The 15,932-nt window shown below is 37.6% G+C and overlaps 1 protein-coding gene across 2 annotated transcripts; it reads left to right on the top strand.

Annotated features, from left to right (window-relative positions):
• Nucleotides 1-48: 48 nt before the first annotated feature.
• On the top strand, nt 49-15,932 carry MAPRE2_1 (Microtubule-associated protein RP/EB member 2; the record flags this gene model as incomplete). Of its 2 annotated transcripts, XM_051211964.1 has the most annotated exons (7): nt 49-281; nt 329-571; nt 606-712; nt 747-975; nt 5,847-5,974; nt 13,317-13,463; nt 13,931-15,932. In XM_051211964.1, the coding sequence occupies exons 1-7, from the start codon at nt 146-148 to the stop codon at nt 13,973-13,975; spliced, it is 1,035 nt and encodes a 344-aa protein (XP_051072091.1). In that variant the 5' UTR covers nt 49-145. The 2 variants fall into 2 exon arrangements, with proteins under 2 accessions (XP_051072091.1, XP_035589783.1); XM_035731817.2 differs by lacking the exon at nt 13,931-15,932 and having other exon boundaries at nt 13,317-13,559.

The raw sequence follows: 15,932 nt of genomic DNA, 5'->3' as shown, positions 1-15,932 counted from the left end.
TTATGTGCCGATTCACGGAGTGAAATTAATTAATCTGTGTTTATCATTCCTGACCTTGGAGGTATTCAGAAAATCATTCAGCATCCAGGAATTAATCACTGAGCGAAGAAATGGTTCAGTTTAATGTATGCTTTGACCAGGACGCATGGACATATCACAAACCTTAGAAAATTCAAACTTAGTCCTGTCAAACAGCTGTTTGTGGAGTAATGCTCAAATTTTTAGCCTGAACAGCTTGAATCTAGTCTTTTGCTTACAATCTTTATTTGAAAGTTATTATGGTGAGCACTTCGATTACTAGCCTACTCTTGTTTGTGTTACTATTTAGGGTATTACTGGGTAGTCCAAGCGGTCTTTCTAAACCGGATTCTTGAGGTCGTAAGATTTCCGCAGGTCATGGCGGGCATCCCGCAAGCAGTCAATGTTCACAGCACCAGTCAAATGACTGATAATTTAAGCAGAAATGAAATAATCCAATGGGTTAATCACTGTCTGAACAGCAGCTACGGTAAAGTGGAGGAGTTGTGTAGCGGAGCAGCTTATTGTCAACTGGTGGATATGCTCTTTCCAGGTATTTACTACAGAAATCTAAACTACTTCTACAGGAACATTATTGTTTAAGAAAGTCAAATTTAACACAAAGCTGGAGCATGAGTACATTAATAACTTCAAAGTATTGCAAGCTCTTTTTAAGAAACATGGCGTAGATAAAGTAGAGTATAACCCTTCTAATTATTTTGTCTTAGGAGGTTCCAATCGAGAAGTTAGTAAAAGGAAAGTTCCAAGATAATTTTGAGTTTCTCCAATGGTTTAAACGGTTTTTCGACGTAAACTATGATGGTCATCTTTATGATGCTTTAACAGCTAGGGGAGGTGAGAAAATTATCGGCAGCGGGAAAACTCCAAACAAGTCCCAACTCGATCAGCCGCGCAACAGCATTTCATCAAATGCTAAACCTGTAGGTCAGAAGCAGGGTAAGTTGTTAATCTGTATCACTTTTGTCACGCGTGTTTATGTCTGAGCCCATATTAACACGTAATTTTCCACGATCCAACCAAGCGAGTAAATAATATTACTTCCCACAGACGCCTAGATTTCCGAATATCTCGGCACTTGTATGTCATGTGAGTGATCTTGATAAAAAATACGACATGTTTTGGAAAAATACAGTGGATTTAAGTCGTTATACATTTGAAATATATTATTTATAAGTCGCATAACGTTACATTTTAGATCTGTGAAAATCGAACACAAAATATGCTTTTCGAAAACACCTAGATATATATCCTTGATTAGGTCATGTGACCCACCTGGTTTGGGAATGTAGCTGAATGTGTTACATCAGTTGTCTCGCTTTACCGTAACTTAGTTTTGTTTGCGTTGGAAAGTTTTTTTGTTGGTTACATTTTACTGAATCTCAAAAGGTTATTTTAAAATCTTATCACGAAAGACTATAAGATTTCTGACCAGCATACGAAACTCCTGTTTGTTTCCCTTTCTAATGGCACCTGAAATGTAGACTAATTACAGTTGTTAAACAACTAATTAGTTTGCAAACAAAAGTAAATGTGTGTTAGTTTTAAGTGTTTTATCACTTGTGTTCCCAAAATATTGCTCCATCATGGTCGAATAAAGATTAGTTAGCCGTAAAGCGATACGTAGTAATGGTGGAGCAGTTAATGTGGTTGATGACCTTTCCTCACTTCCTTACATATACTCGGCCAATAGTCGCTAAATTTCGTCCTTGCGTCCATAAAATCAGGTTTGATAAAAGTTAGACATGGTCATATGAAACCGTAACATGTTCTTAGTGTATATACTGTTCTACCAATTAGAGGACGAGTTTACTGTGCAGCAGTCCGTTCCGTCCTACTTTATGGCAGTGAAAAATGGCCGGTAAGAGTAGAGGATATTCGTAGGCTACTAGTATTTGATCATAGGTGTCTTCGAAACATTGCTCGCATATCCTGGGACCATCGAGTACGTAACGCAGTCGTTAGGAAACAGGTACTAGGTAAGGATGGCAAATCAATCAATGAAGTAGTGAAACTTCATCAGTTGAGATGGCTGAGACACGTGTTACGTATGCGCAACCACCGACTGCCCCGAAGTGCGATGTTTTATGGTGCAGGAGTAGGTTGGGAGAAAGCTAGGGGTGGCCAGTCCACAACATGGCACAAATCCATGAAGTTACTGACAACTGGACTGAGCCATGTTGGTAGGTGTAGACTACCTGGTTGGGAATCGCGAGACGATAGCAACCGATGGTTAGAGACCTTGGATGACATGGCTCAAATTCGTTTGCAATGGCGCAGGTGCATCCACTCTTTGTGTTCTCTCAGATTTTAATCATCTAAATTCTCCATGTCCTTTTTTTATCTTTCCAAATTTATTTCACTGTATTATACGCTTGAATAACATCTTCAAACCCTAATGTTTCCGACAACTGCTTATACTCTTACCGCCTCTACGTACGTACGTACGAGATTCTACGTTGTTACCGACCGACCGAGTGTACATGCTGTATAGACGGGAAGACCCAAAATGTCTCAACAACAGATGTACGTAAACTTTGTCATTTTTCCCGAACCCTAAATATTCTATTCTTTACTTCTAGTTTTTCACTCTCATCACTCCATCTTCACTATTTAAACCATTCTTCCCTCTGTCTCCTGCTGATTTCTTAATCGCTAACGTCCGACATCTTATTTTGTTGCGTATTTTCCCCATGTCTTATTTATCCCACTTGTATCAATCACTGAACTAGCTATTAGTATGTTTGGTATCTTAACAACCCTGAAATTGTCTTTATTAAAATCGTCTCGATTTACTTATCAGAAACGGGTGACGAGCCAGAAAATCAACTGGGTTTTCTATGTATGGCACAAATGGGATTTTCCGTCACTCTGAAACAGTTTTTCATAACTGATTTCCGGCTATGTCCTTACTAATGTATACAGAATTAATAGTTGTACTAGTCCTAGCGCAGATCACGAAGGATACAGAGATATCTAGAAACATCAGATTTCATTCAGACCATTTTCAGATCGGTCATATGTTATCTGTCGAGATACTCGAACATCATACGTTTTGCAACATAGCAGCTTTTAACGTTATTAACACCACAACAGTCCAAGATACTGCAAAGTTGTATGGACAAAAGCGGTTCCAAAATCCTAATAACTTTGACTACTTTATCAGAACACCTTATGTGAATTATAGTCACATCGTATTCATTTAAACTTATTAGAATTGGTTAGGGTTTTCAGTTTTTACTATTCTTCCTTAACACTTGTCGATGCGATTTTAGTGATGGATCCGGGTAGTGTCATTATTATCATCATGCTCATTACATGTAATTTGGTTCAAGTTACCACAACACATCAAGGCGAGCATCAGTAGTAGTAGAAAAAAATTAGTATCGGAAAACAGTAGTGTGTAAGAGGTGTATTGTTATCTAAAAAAAAATACTTCATAGCTAATTAAGTAAGAATTGTTTTGCTATACCATACCTCAAAATATAGAGAAATTCTACCTAGTTGGTTTGCGAAATGTATAATGCTTACACTTCACTGTTCAAAATACATTTGTGTGAATTTGAATATACATTCATTCTTAGATGTGAACCACCTACTGTAAACAATCAAAAACTCTGTATATAAGCACTTGTGTAACTTTCCAAATGTGAATAATAGTTGAGATAAGCGGTTTTATAACATAAGTAAAGGTAAAATAAATTGTTTTGATCAATTCTTAGCAGCGTTACGATGTTCCAGTAACTGTAAAAGGTCGTGTCCTGCTTCGGTCTGGGCACCCGGGCAGTATCACAGCCCTCACACAAATCGAATGACTTATGTGGCGCATATCTATTTAGTGCCTCCTTGTACCAATGTTTATGTGTTTAAATAAATAAATAAAAAGGTCGTGTTTAGTATACTTATAATTTTTGGATCCTACTTAGTTACCCAACTCCAAATGATTAATGTTTAGACCTGGAAAAATATTTGTAGACTGATTGCTAAAGCCACTAAATAAGGTGTGAAATACGAACATGTTTCGTTGGTTGAGGTGCTAGGAATTTTTGTTACGCGTATTTATTCACCGACGTGCAATAGTGGTTATTATAAACGTAGGCTCAGTCAATCATTAGTAACATAGAACCTGACACAAGTGTGCATTGTCCCAAGTTACCGCACTATGTTAGCAAAGCAAGATGAAAACCAAGGTAGTAGGAGTAATAGTATTGGTGATAGTAATGTAATGACTGAGGACTTGGATTGAGTGCGACCTACAAAACTCATATTTTCTTATTGTCTATGGCATGTCACATTTTGACCGTAATTATATAACTTAGTAAATTAGTTCTATCTATTGATTATAGACGTTTAATCTTATGACATAAATGTTTTCATAAAATTGTTGATTAGTGTCTCTAGGACTACTCAGTTTAATCTATACAAACCTGACTATTGGTCAGTGTAAATAAATCATAGCAATTGGCGTAATCTGGTATCATCGCGGTTTATTTTTTCTTGTATAATAAACCTTCATTCATTCGTTTACTTGTTTTGCATCTTGCGACTCACTGTTCCCAGTGGCCGGTATCAGTTTGCGCATGTTATAACAGACATTAAAAATCATTCGAGAAAAACTATGATTCTAAGAGCGTAAATGAATTTTTGGAAGTAATTTTGAGACTTAGGATCTATGAGTATACAAAGAGTGAATGTATTTGCGTTCTTGTAACAGGCTTTGGGCTATCCCATCCAACATCGCCAACCATTGGTTATGACAATCGCGGGTACACTAACGGAGTAATTTGCACCTTCCAATACACATCAATCCAACAGTCAATTACTTCATAGGTTGACGCCACTTTATGGCGCAGTCGTTTCTTGCTTTTTCCCAACCTACTCCTATGCCAGCTAACATTACGTGTCGACGTAGGTGGCGGTCGGGGATACATGATGGGTGTTCCAGCTTCTTCACTCGTTGAGGATTTAAAACACCATCAAACAATTTGCCTTTTTTCTCAAGAATGTTGGAAAAAGTTAAGTATCAATCCATGAAATTATTGTTTATTGGTCTGATCCGTGTTCGGAGCTACAAGCTTCATGATTCAAATCTTTGAGATAGCCAGTCCATGAGTGACAACTTGGCTGATATGGCTGAAAGTCAATCACAATAATCCAGACACATTCTTCATCTTTTTTTCGAAACTATAGGTTTAGTGTTGCTCCATATTTTCAATTCCCCAATTTTATTCGTTCTTCCAGTTTTCTACTCATTGGTACTATTTTATCCGACCTCCCCTTAGTTTTCACAATTGTTTGGAATCATTGTGTGATATGTTAAGCATGATAGCAATCCAATTCTCATGTTTGCAGATCCTGAAATAACATGGTTCAAATAGAATACTATTCCAAGTTTGTTCGCTTTTTATTTTCCCCCAATTGTTATACAACTTTTGTGTTTCTCCACTTCTATATTTGTCTACGTTGAGTATGACCGGCTGATTTTGCCTTTCCTGATGTATCTCCATTCTGATTGATGTAATCTTCTCTTGTTGTTGCGAGGTGTAGCAACTTAGATACATGTATATTTGAGCAAAGTTGAACACTAATTCATCTGTAATTTTGGACACCGTCTACTTAGTTCCACACTGTAAATGTCTCAGATTTTCATTTTTATTCGTATCACTTTCTATGAATTAAGTCTTTAAACTGCACCATGAGAAGCACTCACTGTTTGTTGTATTTTGAGTAATTCTAATATATAATCTTTAATAACCTTTTAAACAAATATATGTCGATTTTCTTACATATTTTCCTTTTAAAACATCCAGTAGTTACAACTTTGCGCACCAGTCAGTCCGGTGTTTCAGGAACTCCTACTAATAATAATCATTATTCCGCTGGCGATAATGCAGAAGTGGCCATTTTGAAACAGCAATTCGATCAGCTTACATTAGAGGTCAGTTTTTGTATTTTTGTTTGAATTATGTAATTCGCTGAACTTATCATCATAAAGATAACGTTTTACCCATATATCAAACACGAATGTAATTTTCCTAATGTAACATTTTTAAAAATGTTAATGCATCTAATGAAACAGTCGTTTGAAGAATATTTTTCATTGTTTTATTTTTATCCGAAACTTTTGTTAAATATACGTTTTCTGGAACGTGGTGTACTTTGGAAAACTCATTTCCGAAGGAGTGCAGTCTGGTTCATAACTTTTGAGATGGTGGTTAAAATTTACATTCCAAAAAGAGGATTTTGATAACGTTGTATCCTCTGGGTCTATTGATGTGATCTTATCATAACATGACTTTATCATGAATAATTTTACAACTCAAATGTTTATGCATAGTCTAGAACTTGTCTGTAATCACACCTGGTTTAGTATTAAAAGCCGCAAGAATTAAGGTAATAGACTCCTTACTTAAGTCGTATCAGTGAATAACCTGGCGACAGGCTTATTCCTAGTGTAGATATAAGTGACAGATGAGAATTATTTTCTGTACTAGCCATTCAATCATAATCAAAATAAGACCTGACGCAAATATGCATCGTTTCTCATCAGCCATCTATACCTGGTGCTCTATGTTTCACATATGCGTTACTCATTCTGTTTTTCCATCATGCACTAACAATGTTTCAAAAAGATTTATGATCAAATACTACAGGATTACATTTGTTCTATAGCTTCAAAGAGCATTTCCTACAGTTATATAGTTAAATAGAGCAGTGATCGACAGATAGATATCTTGTCTACGTCACTAGTAGCACGGCGTCAAGGAAGTGTGTAGACGATACTACACAAACGTTTACCGATATGGGGATATAAGACAATGTGGAAAAACAAGATATTCGATTGTTGATCACTTCTGGAGCATTGGATTTTTTGGAACCACTAATGTGAAATGTTCTTGTCAGACACTAAAATTTAAATTATAGGTATGAATCATTTGATCAAGTTGTTAACCTACATTCCCTTTGCATTGATATTTATGTTTAAATAATAATAGCCTACATCCACTAAATTCTCGACAGTGATCTTTATTCATAGTATTACCTGGGTAATAGTAGTTTTGGAAAAGCTTTAAGGTAGTTAAATGAAGTTATGAAACAATTACTATTCGCTCGTATAAATTGTTTTGAAGTTGTCAGTCAGTCAGTAACAACGCAGAATTTTGTACTCGAACTGATGTACGTACGTACGTACGTCCATTCAAATCCCGTAGCGGTAGAGGCGGTAAGAGTATAAGCAGTTGTCGGAAACATTAGGGTTTGAAGATGTTATTCAAGCGTATAATACAGTGAAATAAATTTGGAAAGATAAAAAAAGGACATGGAGAATTTAGATGATTAAAATCTGAGAGAACACAAAGAGTGGATGCACCTGCGCCATTGCAAACGAATTTGAGCCATGTCATCCAAGGTCTCTAACCATCGGTTGCTATCGTCTCGCGATTCCCAACCAGGTAGTCTACACCTACCAACATGGCTCAGTCCAGTTGTCAGTAACTTCATGGATTTGTGCCATGTTGTGGACTGGCCACCCCTAGCTTTCTCCCAACCTACTCCTGCACCATAAAACATCGCACTTCGGGGCAGTCGGTGGTTGCGCATACGTAACACGTGTCTCAGCCATCTCAACTGATGAAGTTTCACTACTTCATTGATTGATTTGCCATCCTTACCTAGTACCTGTTTCCTAACGACTGCGTTACGTACTCGATGGTCCCAGGATATGCGAGCAATGTTTCGAAGACACCTATGATCAAATACTAGTAGCCTACGAATATCCTCTACTCTTACCGGCCATTTTTCACTGCCATAAAGTAGAACGGAACGGACTGCTGCACAGTAAACTCGTCCTCTAGTTGATAGACGGATATCTCGCCTACTCCATAAATGACGCAAGTTGGCAAAAGCTAGTCGAGCCTTCTGTATCCGTGCTGAGATTTCGTCACACACCAGACCACAAGGGCTGATGAGACTTCCAAGATAAGTGAAGTGGTCGACACGCTCAACTACTTCACTCCCTATCATTAGTTCGGGTGTCGATGTAACCTAATCCTGAAGCAACATTTTGCATTTCGAGGGGGAAAATAGCATGCAAACATACTAGCATTGTTTCTTAGAGTGGTCAGAAGACTGCATTTTGTCAGCGTCTTCACCAAATAGAACTATATCATTGGCATATTCTAAGTCAACAAGTGAATCTCCCGGTAGAAGTTCAATTCTAGATGTGGAAAGTGTCATCTCTGAAAGCTCGTCAACGACAAAGTTAAACGAGAGTGGATAGAGTGGACAGCATCGACGAACACCACTTGAGGTAATCAATTCTGATGACAGTTTGCCACGAGCTCTCATTCGACCAGCTGTGTTTGAGTAGAGAACCTTTACAAGGTAATGTATTTCTTTGGTACTCCTTTCACTGACAAACGCTGCCACTGAACCTCACGATCAACGTAGCCAAATGCCGCCTTAATGTCGAGAAATACTACGATTGTGGAGCGTCTGAATGTTTATGGTCGCTTATTTTGTTCCTTGTTAATTTTACTTTTATATACTGTTATGTAGCGTAGCACATTTTCGGGTTGCTTATTTTCCATCAATCCCTTTTCTGTTTTGTGTCATTGGTGTTTCTTAGACTGGTGATTTTACTTGTATTTCGTACATTACTCTTAAGCGTGTGGAAATTTTGTTGAGATTTTAGTTTGAAGCAGACATATGTCTTAAGATGTTCAGTAAATCTCAATATAGTATAAGCATAAACCGTGCCTTTATATTTTACTCATAATCGGAATTCATAGGTTGTGGTCTCGACTCGGGCTTATATACTTAGTTTTAATGGGATCAAATAACCCCGTGATTTAGCTTCGGTTACTTAGACCAAACAACTGTATTCTCACCATCAAAAACATTGATTTACAACGACCAAATAAATTAAAAACTTTTCTTGAATTACAAAGTGGTTCAATGTTATATTAACCGTTACTTATGTTAGGTTGTTTGGTAACGTTTTGTCAATCATTTATACACACAACCGTGGTTTGTGATGTACACTTGTTGAATTATTAAATTTTTTAGATTACGATATCCATCCACTGTCATATACATTAAGTTAATCAGGTTCGGTAAGAACATTTATGACATGATTTTCATTTAATATTCATTTCTATATTTTTCTCACTAGTGGTAGTCTACGCTATTGTCATGATTTAGAGTTGATTATTGCGAAACTTTCATTTGAATACTGTTCAGCAGGTTACAGTTTTAGGATCGGTTTTCAGAAGGGCAATGTAGTTTCTTCCGAATTCACTATCAACCTTTTTGTTACCATAACCTCTCAGTTGTGAGTAAAATACGAAAATTATATCTTTCCGTACTCTTTTCGTCAACCAGTTATGAAGATTAACACCCCGTTTAGGATATTAAATATAATCGAAAAATAAATGACAATAATTAAATACTTAAGGTTCGGATCAAATTTTTTCTAGACAATACGTTACGTCTTACTTTCAAATGAATAATATGTACTAAGACACTTGCAGTTTATTTATTTAAACGTATAAACGTTGGCACAAGGAGGCACCAAATATATATGCTCCACATTTCGTCGTTCTATTTGTGCGGGGGCCGGAATACTTCCCGGACGCCCAAACCGAAGCAGGTGATTTTCTTATAGGGACATTCCCCGAGCCATCGACCTAAAGGTCTAATCCACAAGGCAGTGGAGCAACGTTAGGAGATGCAGTCTCATGGTAGCTGGTGATCAACAATTGGCTCATACGCCATTCCGTCCCTCAGGATACTGGAGCCCATGTGCACCATTCGTTTTGAATCAGGGTTTTCCATTTCCCTTTTGTGAACCCTTATCCACCAACCCGGTTGAAGCGCCGAACATTTGCTTTTCATCCTCTCAATTTCGTGAACAACACGCAAGTCACGAGGAAGAAGTGAGTAGGACTACCCTGGCGGTGGCTGTATACGCGTGGTCATGTGAGAGCATTTCGAGAGGAAGAGATGACTCTTCACATTCGACCGTACCAGGACATTCGGGGACAAAATACTTGAAAATCTGTTACATTTTTTAATTTGTTGCTGGTTACGTTATGTCTACTATCTTAACACAAGAAGAAAGAGCTTCATCAGGAAGTGATTCTGATTTTAATAATAATTCAATTTACTATAGGGAAATATTTGGTGGCCAATTACTTTTGCTAACCAAGCAGTTTATTCCACATTATTTCAGCGTTTTGTGATTTATGGTATGTATATTAATACATTCAGGCTGATAAAGATTTTAAAATCAACGTGCCCATAGAAATATCACTTTGTTTCATAATCACTACATTAGTTAAAACGTAATTAGTCATACTGACCAAAAGTTTATAAAAAGATGCGGAAAGTTGGGCATAAATTTAAAGATCTAAGCTATACTCTATTACAGCGATCTTATCATTGTTTTAATTTCTGTTTTATTTCGTTTCTGTTAATTATTACACTACGCGTTTTATCGACAATTTATGAACATGCTCGTCTTTGGCGTTTTCAGTTAATAAGCGGAACTAGTTATTTGTAAGTGCAAGTACTAACTTTAAACATAAGGAAAAACATCTTTTAACATGGAGACCCCCTAATTCGTCCCAACGTTGGACCCAAATAGATCACATCGCTATCAGCCACCGATGGAGGGGCTCGATAGAAGACTGTCGCTCATTCTGGAGCACATGCCTAGATTCAGATCATGCTCTAGTGCGAGCGCGTATTTGCTTGCGTCTTACTGGACGTAGGAAAGACGCTGCAAGGAAACCTCTTAGGGGCCTACTTAATGATAGTCAAGCTAAGAGTATATTTCAGGAACAACTAGGAAAACAGTTAGGCAGCCATGTATGTGATGCCCACCCCGATGCAGCATGGAATCATATCCGAAAAGCTGTGGAAACAGCAGTGATATCTGCTAGTAAGGTAAACCAGAAGGTTAGGGAGCAACACTGGATCTCAGCAGCATCTATCTCACTGATAGATGCTCGGAAACTCATTCCGCCTAGCTCTGAACATAGTGAAGAGCGGAGTCAGCTTAAGCGCAAGCTGACAAGAAGTCTACGCAATGATCGCGAACAGTGGTGGGTAGCGAAAGCAAGAGAGATGGAAAAGGCAGCGGCAATAGGTAATAGCAGACAATTGTTCAGACTTGTTAAGGAAACCGGAATTAGGAACCCGACCGTTAGCGAAACAATCTCAGAGAAAGATGGACATATTATTCATTCTCAATCCAGGAGATTGAATCGATGGGCAGAACACTTTAGGGATCAGTTCAACTGGCCTTCAGCCACACTTCGGTTTCCCACGATCTCTAGTCAACCTGAATGGCAAGTTAATGTAGGTCCTCCGTCCCTTTACGAAGTTGAAAAAGCCATAGGAAATCTGAAACGAGGGAGAGCAGCAGGCCCTGACAAGTTTACTCCTGAGATTTTTAAGGATGGCGGTCCAGTATTAGCAATGAGATTAACCGAGGTCTTAGGTAGAATTTGGGAACTGGACGTAATCCCATCTGACTGGTCTCAATCACTGATTGTGCCAGTCTATAAGAAAGGACAAAAGTCCTCTTGTGACAATCACAGAGGAATCAGTTTGACTAATATAGTGTCTAAAATATTAGCTTCAATAATACTTCGACGCCTAACTAAAGCTCGTGAAGAGCAAACTAGAGAAAATCAGGCTGGTTTTCGACCTGGACGTGGTTTTATAGACCAGATATTCACACTACGTCAGGTTCTAGAACACAGACACACATTCAGACGCCCCACAATGGTAGTATTTCTCGACCTTAAGGCGGCATTCGACTCTGTTGATCGTGAGGTTCTATGGCAGTGTTTGTCACTGAAAGGAGTACCAAAGAAGTACATTAACCTTATAAAGGCTCTCTACTCGAACACAACTGGTCGAGTGAGAGCTTATGGCTAACTGTCATCAGAATTGATTACCTCAAGTGGTGTTCGTCAGGGCTGTCCACTCTCCCCATTCTTGTTCAACTTTGTGGTCGACGTACTTTTAGAGATAACACTCTCCTCATCTAAATTTCCAGGGGTTGAACTTCTACCGGGAGGTTCACTTGTTGACTTAGAATATGCAGATGACATAGTTTTATTTGGTGAAGACGCTGACAAAATGCAGAGTCTTCTGACCACTCTAAGAAACAATACAAGCATGTTCGGGATGCGATTCTCTCCCTCGAAATGCAAAATGTTGCTTCAGGATTAGGTTACATCGACACCCGAACTAATGATAGGGAGTGAAGTAGTTAAGTGTGTCGACCGCTTCACTTATCTTGGAAGTCTCATCAGCCCTTGTGGTCTGGTGTGTGACGAAATCTCAGCACGGATACAGAAGGCTCGACTAGCTTTTGCCAACTTGCGTCATTTATGGAGTAGGCGAGATATCCGTCTATCAACTAGAGGACGAGTTTACTGTGCAGCAGTCCGTTCCGTTCTACTTTATGGCAGTGAAAAATGGCCGGTAAGAGTAGAGGATATCCGTAGGCTACTAGTATTTGATCATAGGTGTCTTCGAAACATTGCTCGCATATCCTGGGACCATCGAGTACGTAACGCAGTCGTTAGGAAACAGGTACTAGGTAAGGATGGCAAATCAATCAATGAAGTAGTGAAACTTCATCAGTTGAGATGGCTGAGACACGTGTTACGTATGCCCAACGACCGAATGCCTCGACGTGCTATGTTCAGTGGTATAGGAGTAGGTTGGGAGAAAGCTAGGGGCGGCCAAACCAAAACATGGCACAAGTCCATGAAGTCACTGACAAGTGGACTGAGTCATGTTGGTAGGTGTAGACTACCTGGTTGGGGACCGCGAGATGATAGCAACCGATGGTTAGAGACCTTGGATGACATGGCTCAAAATCGTTTGCAATGGCGCAGGTGCATCCACTCTCTGTGTTCTCCCAAATTCTAATCTTCTGAATTCTTCATGTCCCTTTTTTTCCTCTTTCCAAATTTATTTCACTGGATTATACTCTTTAAATAACATCTCCAAACCCTAATCTTCCCGATTACTGCTTATACTCTTATTACCTCTACCACTATGGGATTTGAATCGACAACTGCATCTCTGTGCTAATGTGGTGTGGCAACTTGAACTGATGTACGTACGTACGAAGTTCTACGTTGTTACTGACTGACTGACTGGAAGTGCAGAAAATAATCATGCACACAAAATTACTATTGCCGTACAGTCAAACTTATTTCAATGAATAAGACTTTCATCGTCTCTTGTTTTTACAGGCTGAACAAAACAAGACTACTATTGAGGGTCTACTTCGTGAAAGGGATTTCTACTTCAACAAGCTACGCAGCATTGAAATAATTTGTCAAGAAAATAGAAAAGTAGACTTGACTAAGAGTATCTTTGAAATCCTTTACGCAACCGAAGTAAGTCGATTATCCAGTCATTTGATTTTAAATAAATATTTCCATCTAATAAACTATAATGTCGGGGATCACTTTTTTCCAGTTTTACTTCCTTAAAATTGGCTTTAGTTACTACACGAAATATCATAAATTCCACTCTATTTTCTGATATTTTCGTATTACGTTACTCGAAAAAGTTAAAAAAATTCGATGTTATCGTTTATACTGATTTTTGGCTCAGGTAACAAGCAAAATTATTTATTTGTTTCATTTAGCTATCTCTATCTGGATACTGTATACCATCCATCCAGACATGGATTGTTTCACTAACTATAGGTTGATGTACTGTATGCTCTTTTGTAAAATGTCAACATGACGCTCTTATATTAACTTTGTTTCTATATTTATGTGTGTATAGCATAGTGAAAATTTTTAAAAATGTAATAAATGCGTTTTTTACTCATATATTTTGTGCTTGTTATTAACAGGATGGTTTCACTGCTCCCGACGCTGAAGAACCGGAAGAATTTTAGCTGGATCTGCTTTTAACAACCTGGTATTCCTAATGCCGATTTTAGGCAAATGTTCTTTATTAATCTTATCGATGATAGTAGTTGTAGTACTACTGTCTCAGTTCATTAGCACAATCTGCCTCCTATTATTTGAGTGCTGAAAGTGTTGATTTTATTTTTTGCTTTGTACGTATTTGTTAGTGTCTTTACTCTGCTTGTAAACATTTTTCAGTCCCTTGGATTTCCATAAAACTATTAATATTAATGAACCACATTTCTGGACTTTCACTCTTACCTTAAATACAGTTTTTTGCTTCTAGTTTATTCGATAAAACATCTGTCATCAAATCACTTCTTATTGTCTGTTTTAATTTACTGTTGCAAAGTTCTATACAAAGCTTTGGTTATCTGTGAAATTGCAGTACCCCGTTATATAAATATGCATATTGTAAAGATTTTTGAACAAATCTTGCGTTTATATATTCATATAGGCTCACGTGCCCATATACCGGATATTTTTCATAAAGAGGTTTTTGAACTTCTTTAGTTTACTACATTTCTATCCTTAAAATAAATACGATAACTGATCAGCATACTTTGTTTGTTATGTAAGGTGCTAACTTCATATAAAGTACATAATTCCAGGCATTATGTTTGTTTTCTCTTTTTGTACGCAAAGTGTTAAATGACAGGTAGTTAGGTTTAGGTTGGGTCACTTTCGAAGGTGTCATTATTCCACTGTTCGAATACAGATGTTAATAATTGGCAACATATTTAATCACGTCAACTTTTTTGGTTTGAGGTCATTTCGACCAATCCGTCATTCCTTGGGCTTAGTACACCCGTTCTCTCGTGTTTTGTTTCGTATGATGATTTATGGTTCTAGTTTCCTTTCATTCCTGAAATCTCACAATATTAGACGGTTCATTCCGTGAACTTTCTGTCACACATGTAGTTGTACAGATCAAACTGACGGATTTCAAGCATGTTCTTCGAGTTTCTTATTATTATTAGTTACTCCATCCAATATTATATTTTTTGTACAATATAGAATTGTCAGTTGATGTGGCCAATTTACATTGTGGATTATAGTGAAGAATACGCAGTATAACACATATATCAAGATGTTTTCATAAAATTACTTTCGAAATCTCAAAATCAAGGTAGTTTACTAGCACTTCTTTATGTAGCTGGTTAGCAAGTTGTATTGTAGTTGAACTTAAGTCATTACATCGGGTTTTCGAGGATCTATTATTTCCATGAATAGCTTGTCAAACTACTTTACACCAAATACTTAGTCTGTAGGTTTGGAGGTCACTTGAATACAGGTAGTCATTTAACTTTAGGGTAAACGTGAGTTTTTTACAGTTTTGTATTAGTTATTGGCCGTGTGAACATCATAGTGTAAGAATAAACAAAAAAACCAGTGGTCAGTAGAATGAGTGTATATTTTTTGTGTACTTTATACATTGTTAGCTAAACGATGTTTGTCGCATTTAGGCAGTGTTATCGGGCTATAAATATATAGTTTCAGGAAATGTGGCCTGTTTTCCTATGACCATCTTAATTCACAAGTCACGTTTTCTACTCTATTACTGGGCTCGTATTCGAGCGGAAGCATTAGTAACCTATGTGTGTGTACACAACGCTAATCAGTTTGAAGGTGAATAAATATACCATCAAATGATCTAATTAGTAATCTCAATAAAATATCGCCGAACACTTACAATGTTGCTTCTAATAATCAGAACCAGTTCAGATTGTGACAGGGACATTCAGTGATAAACATTGTACAGCTCCATTCAGATAGATTAATCCACCGAGTGACAAGTTTTATCTTCAATGCCCAATTTATCATTAAGCAAACCGTTTGATTTATGATGGAAAGCGGACAGAAAAAGAATAGACTCCGATTAACTCAAAATCCATTCAATCAGATAAAATGTAAGTGGTATTTTCTCTTATCTTTATACTTTCC

Source organism: Schistosoma haematobium, chromosome ZW (assembly GCF_000699445.3).
Source record: "Schistosoma haematobium chromosome ZW, whole genome shotgun sequence".
Taxonomy (NCBI): Eukaryota; Metazoa; Platyhelminthes; class Trematoda; order Strigeidida; family Schistosomatidae; genus Schistosoma; species Schistosoma haematobium.
Note: the sequence above shows the minus strand (reverse complement) of the source record. Positions and strands in the feature narration are given on the sequence as shown.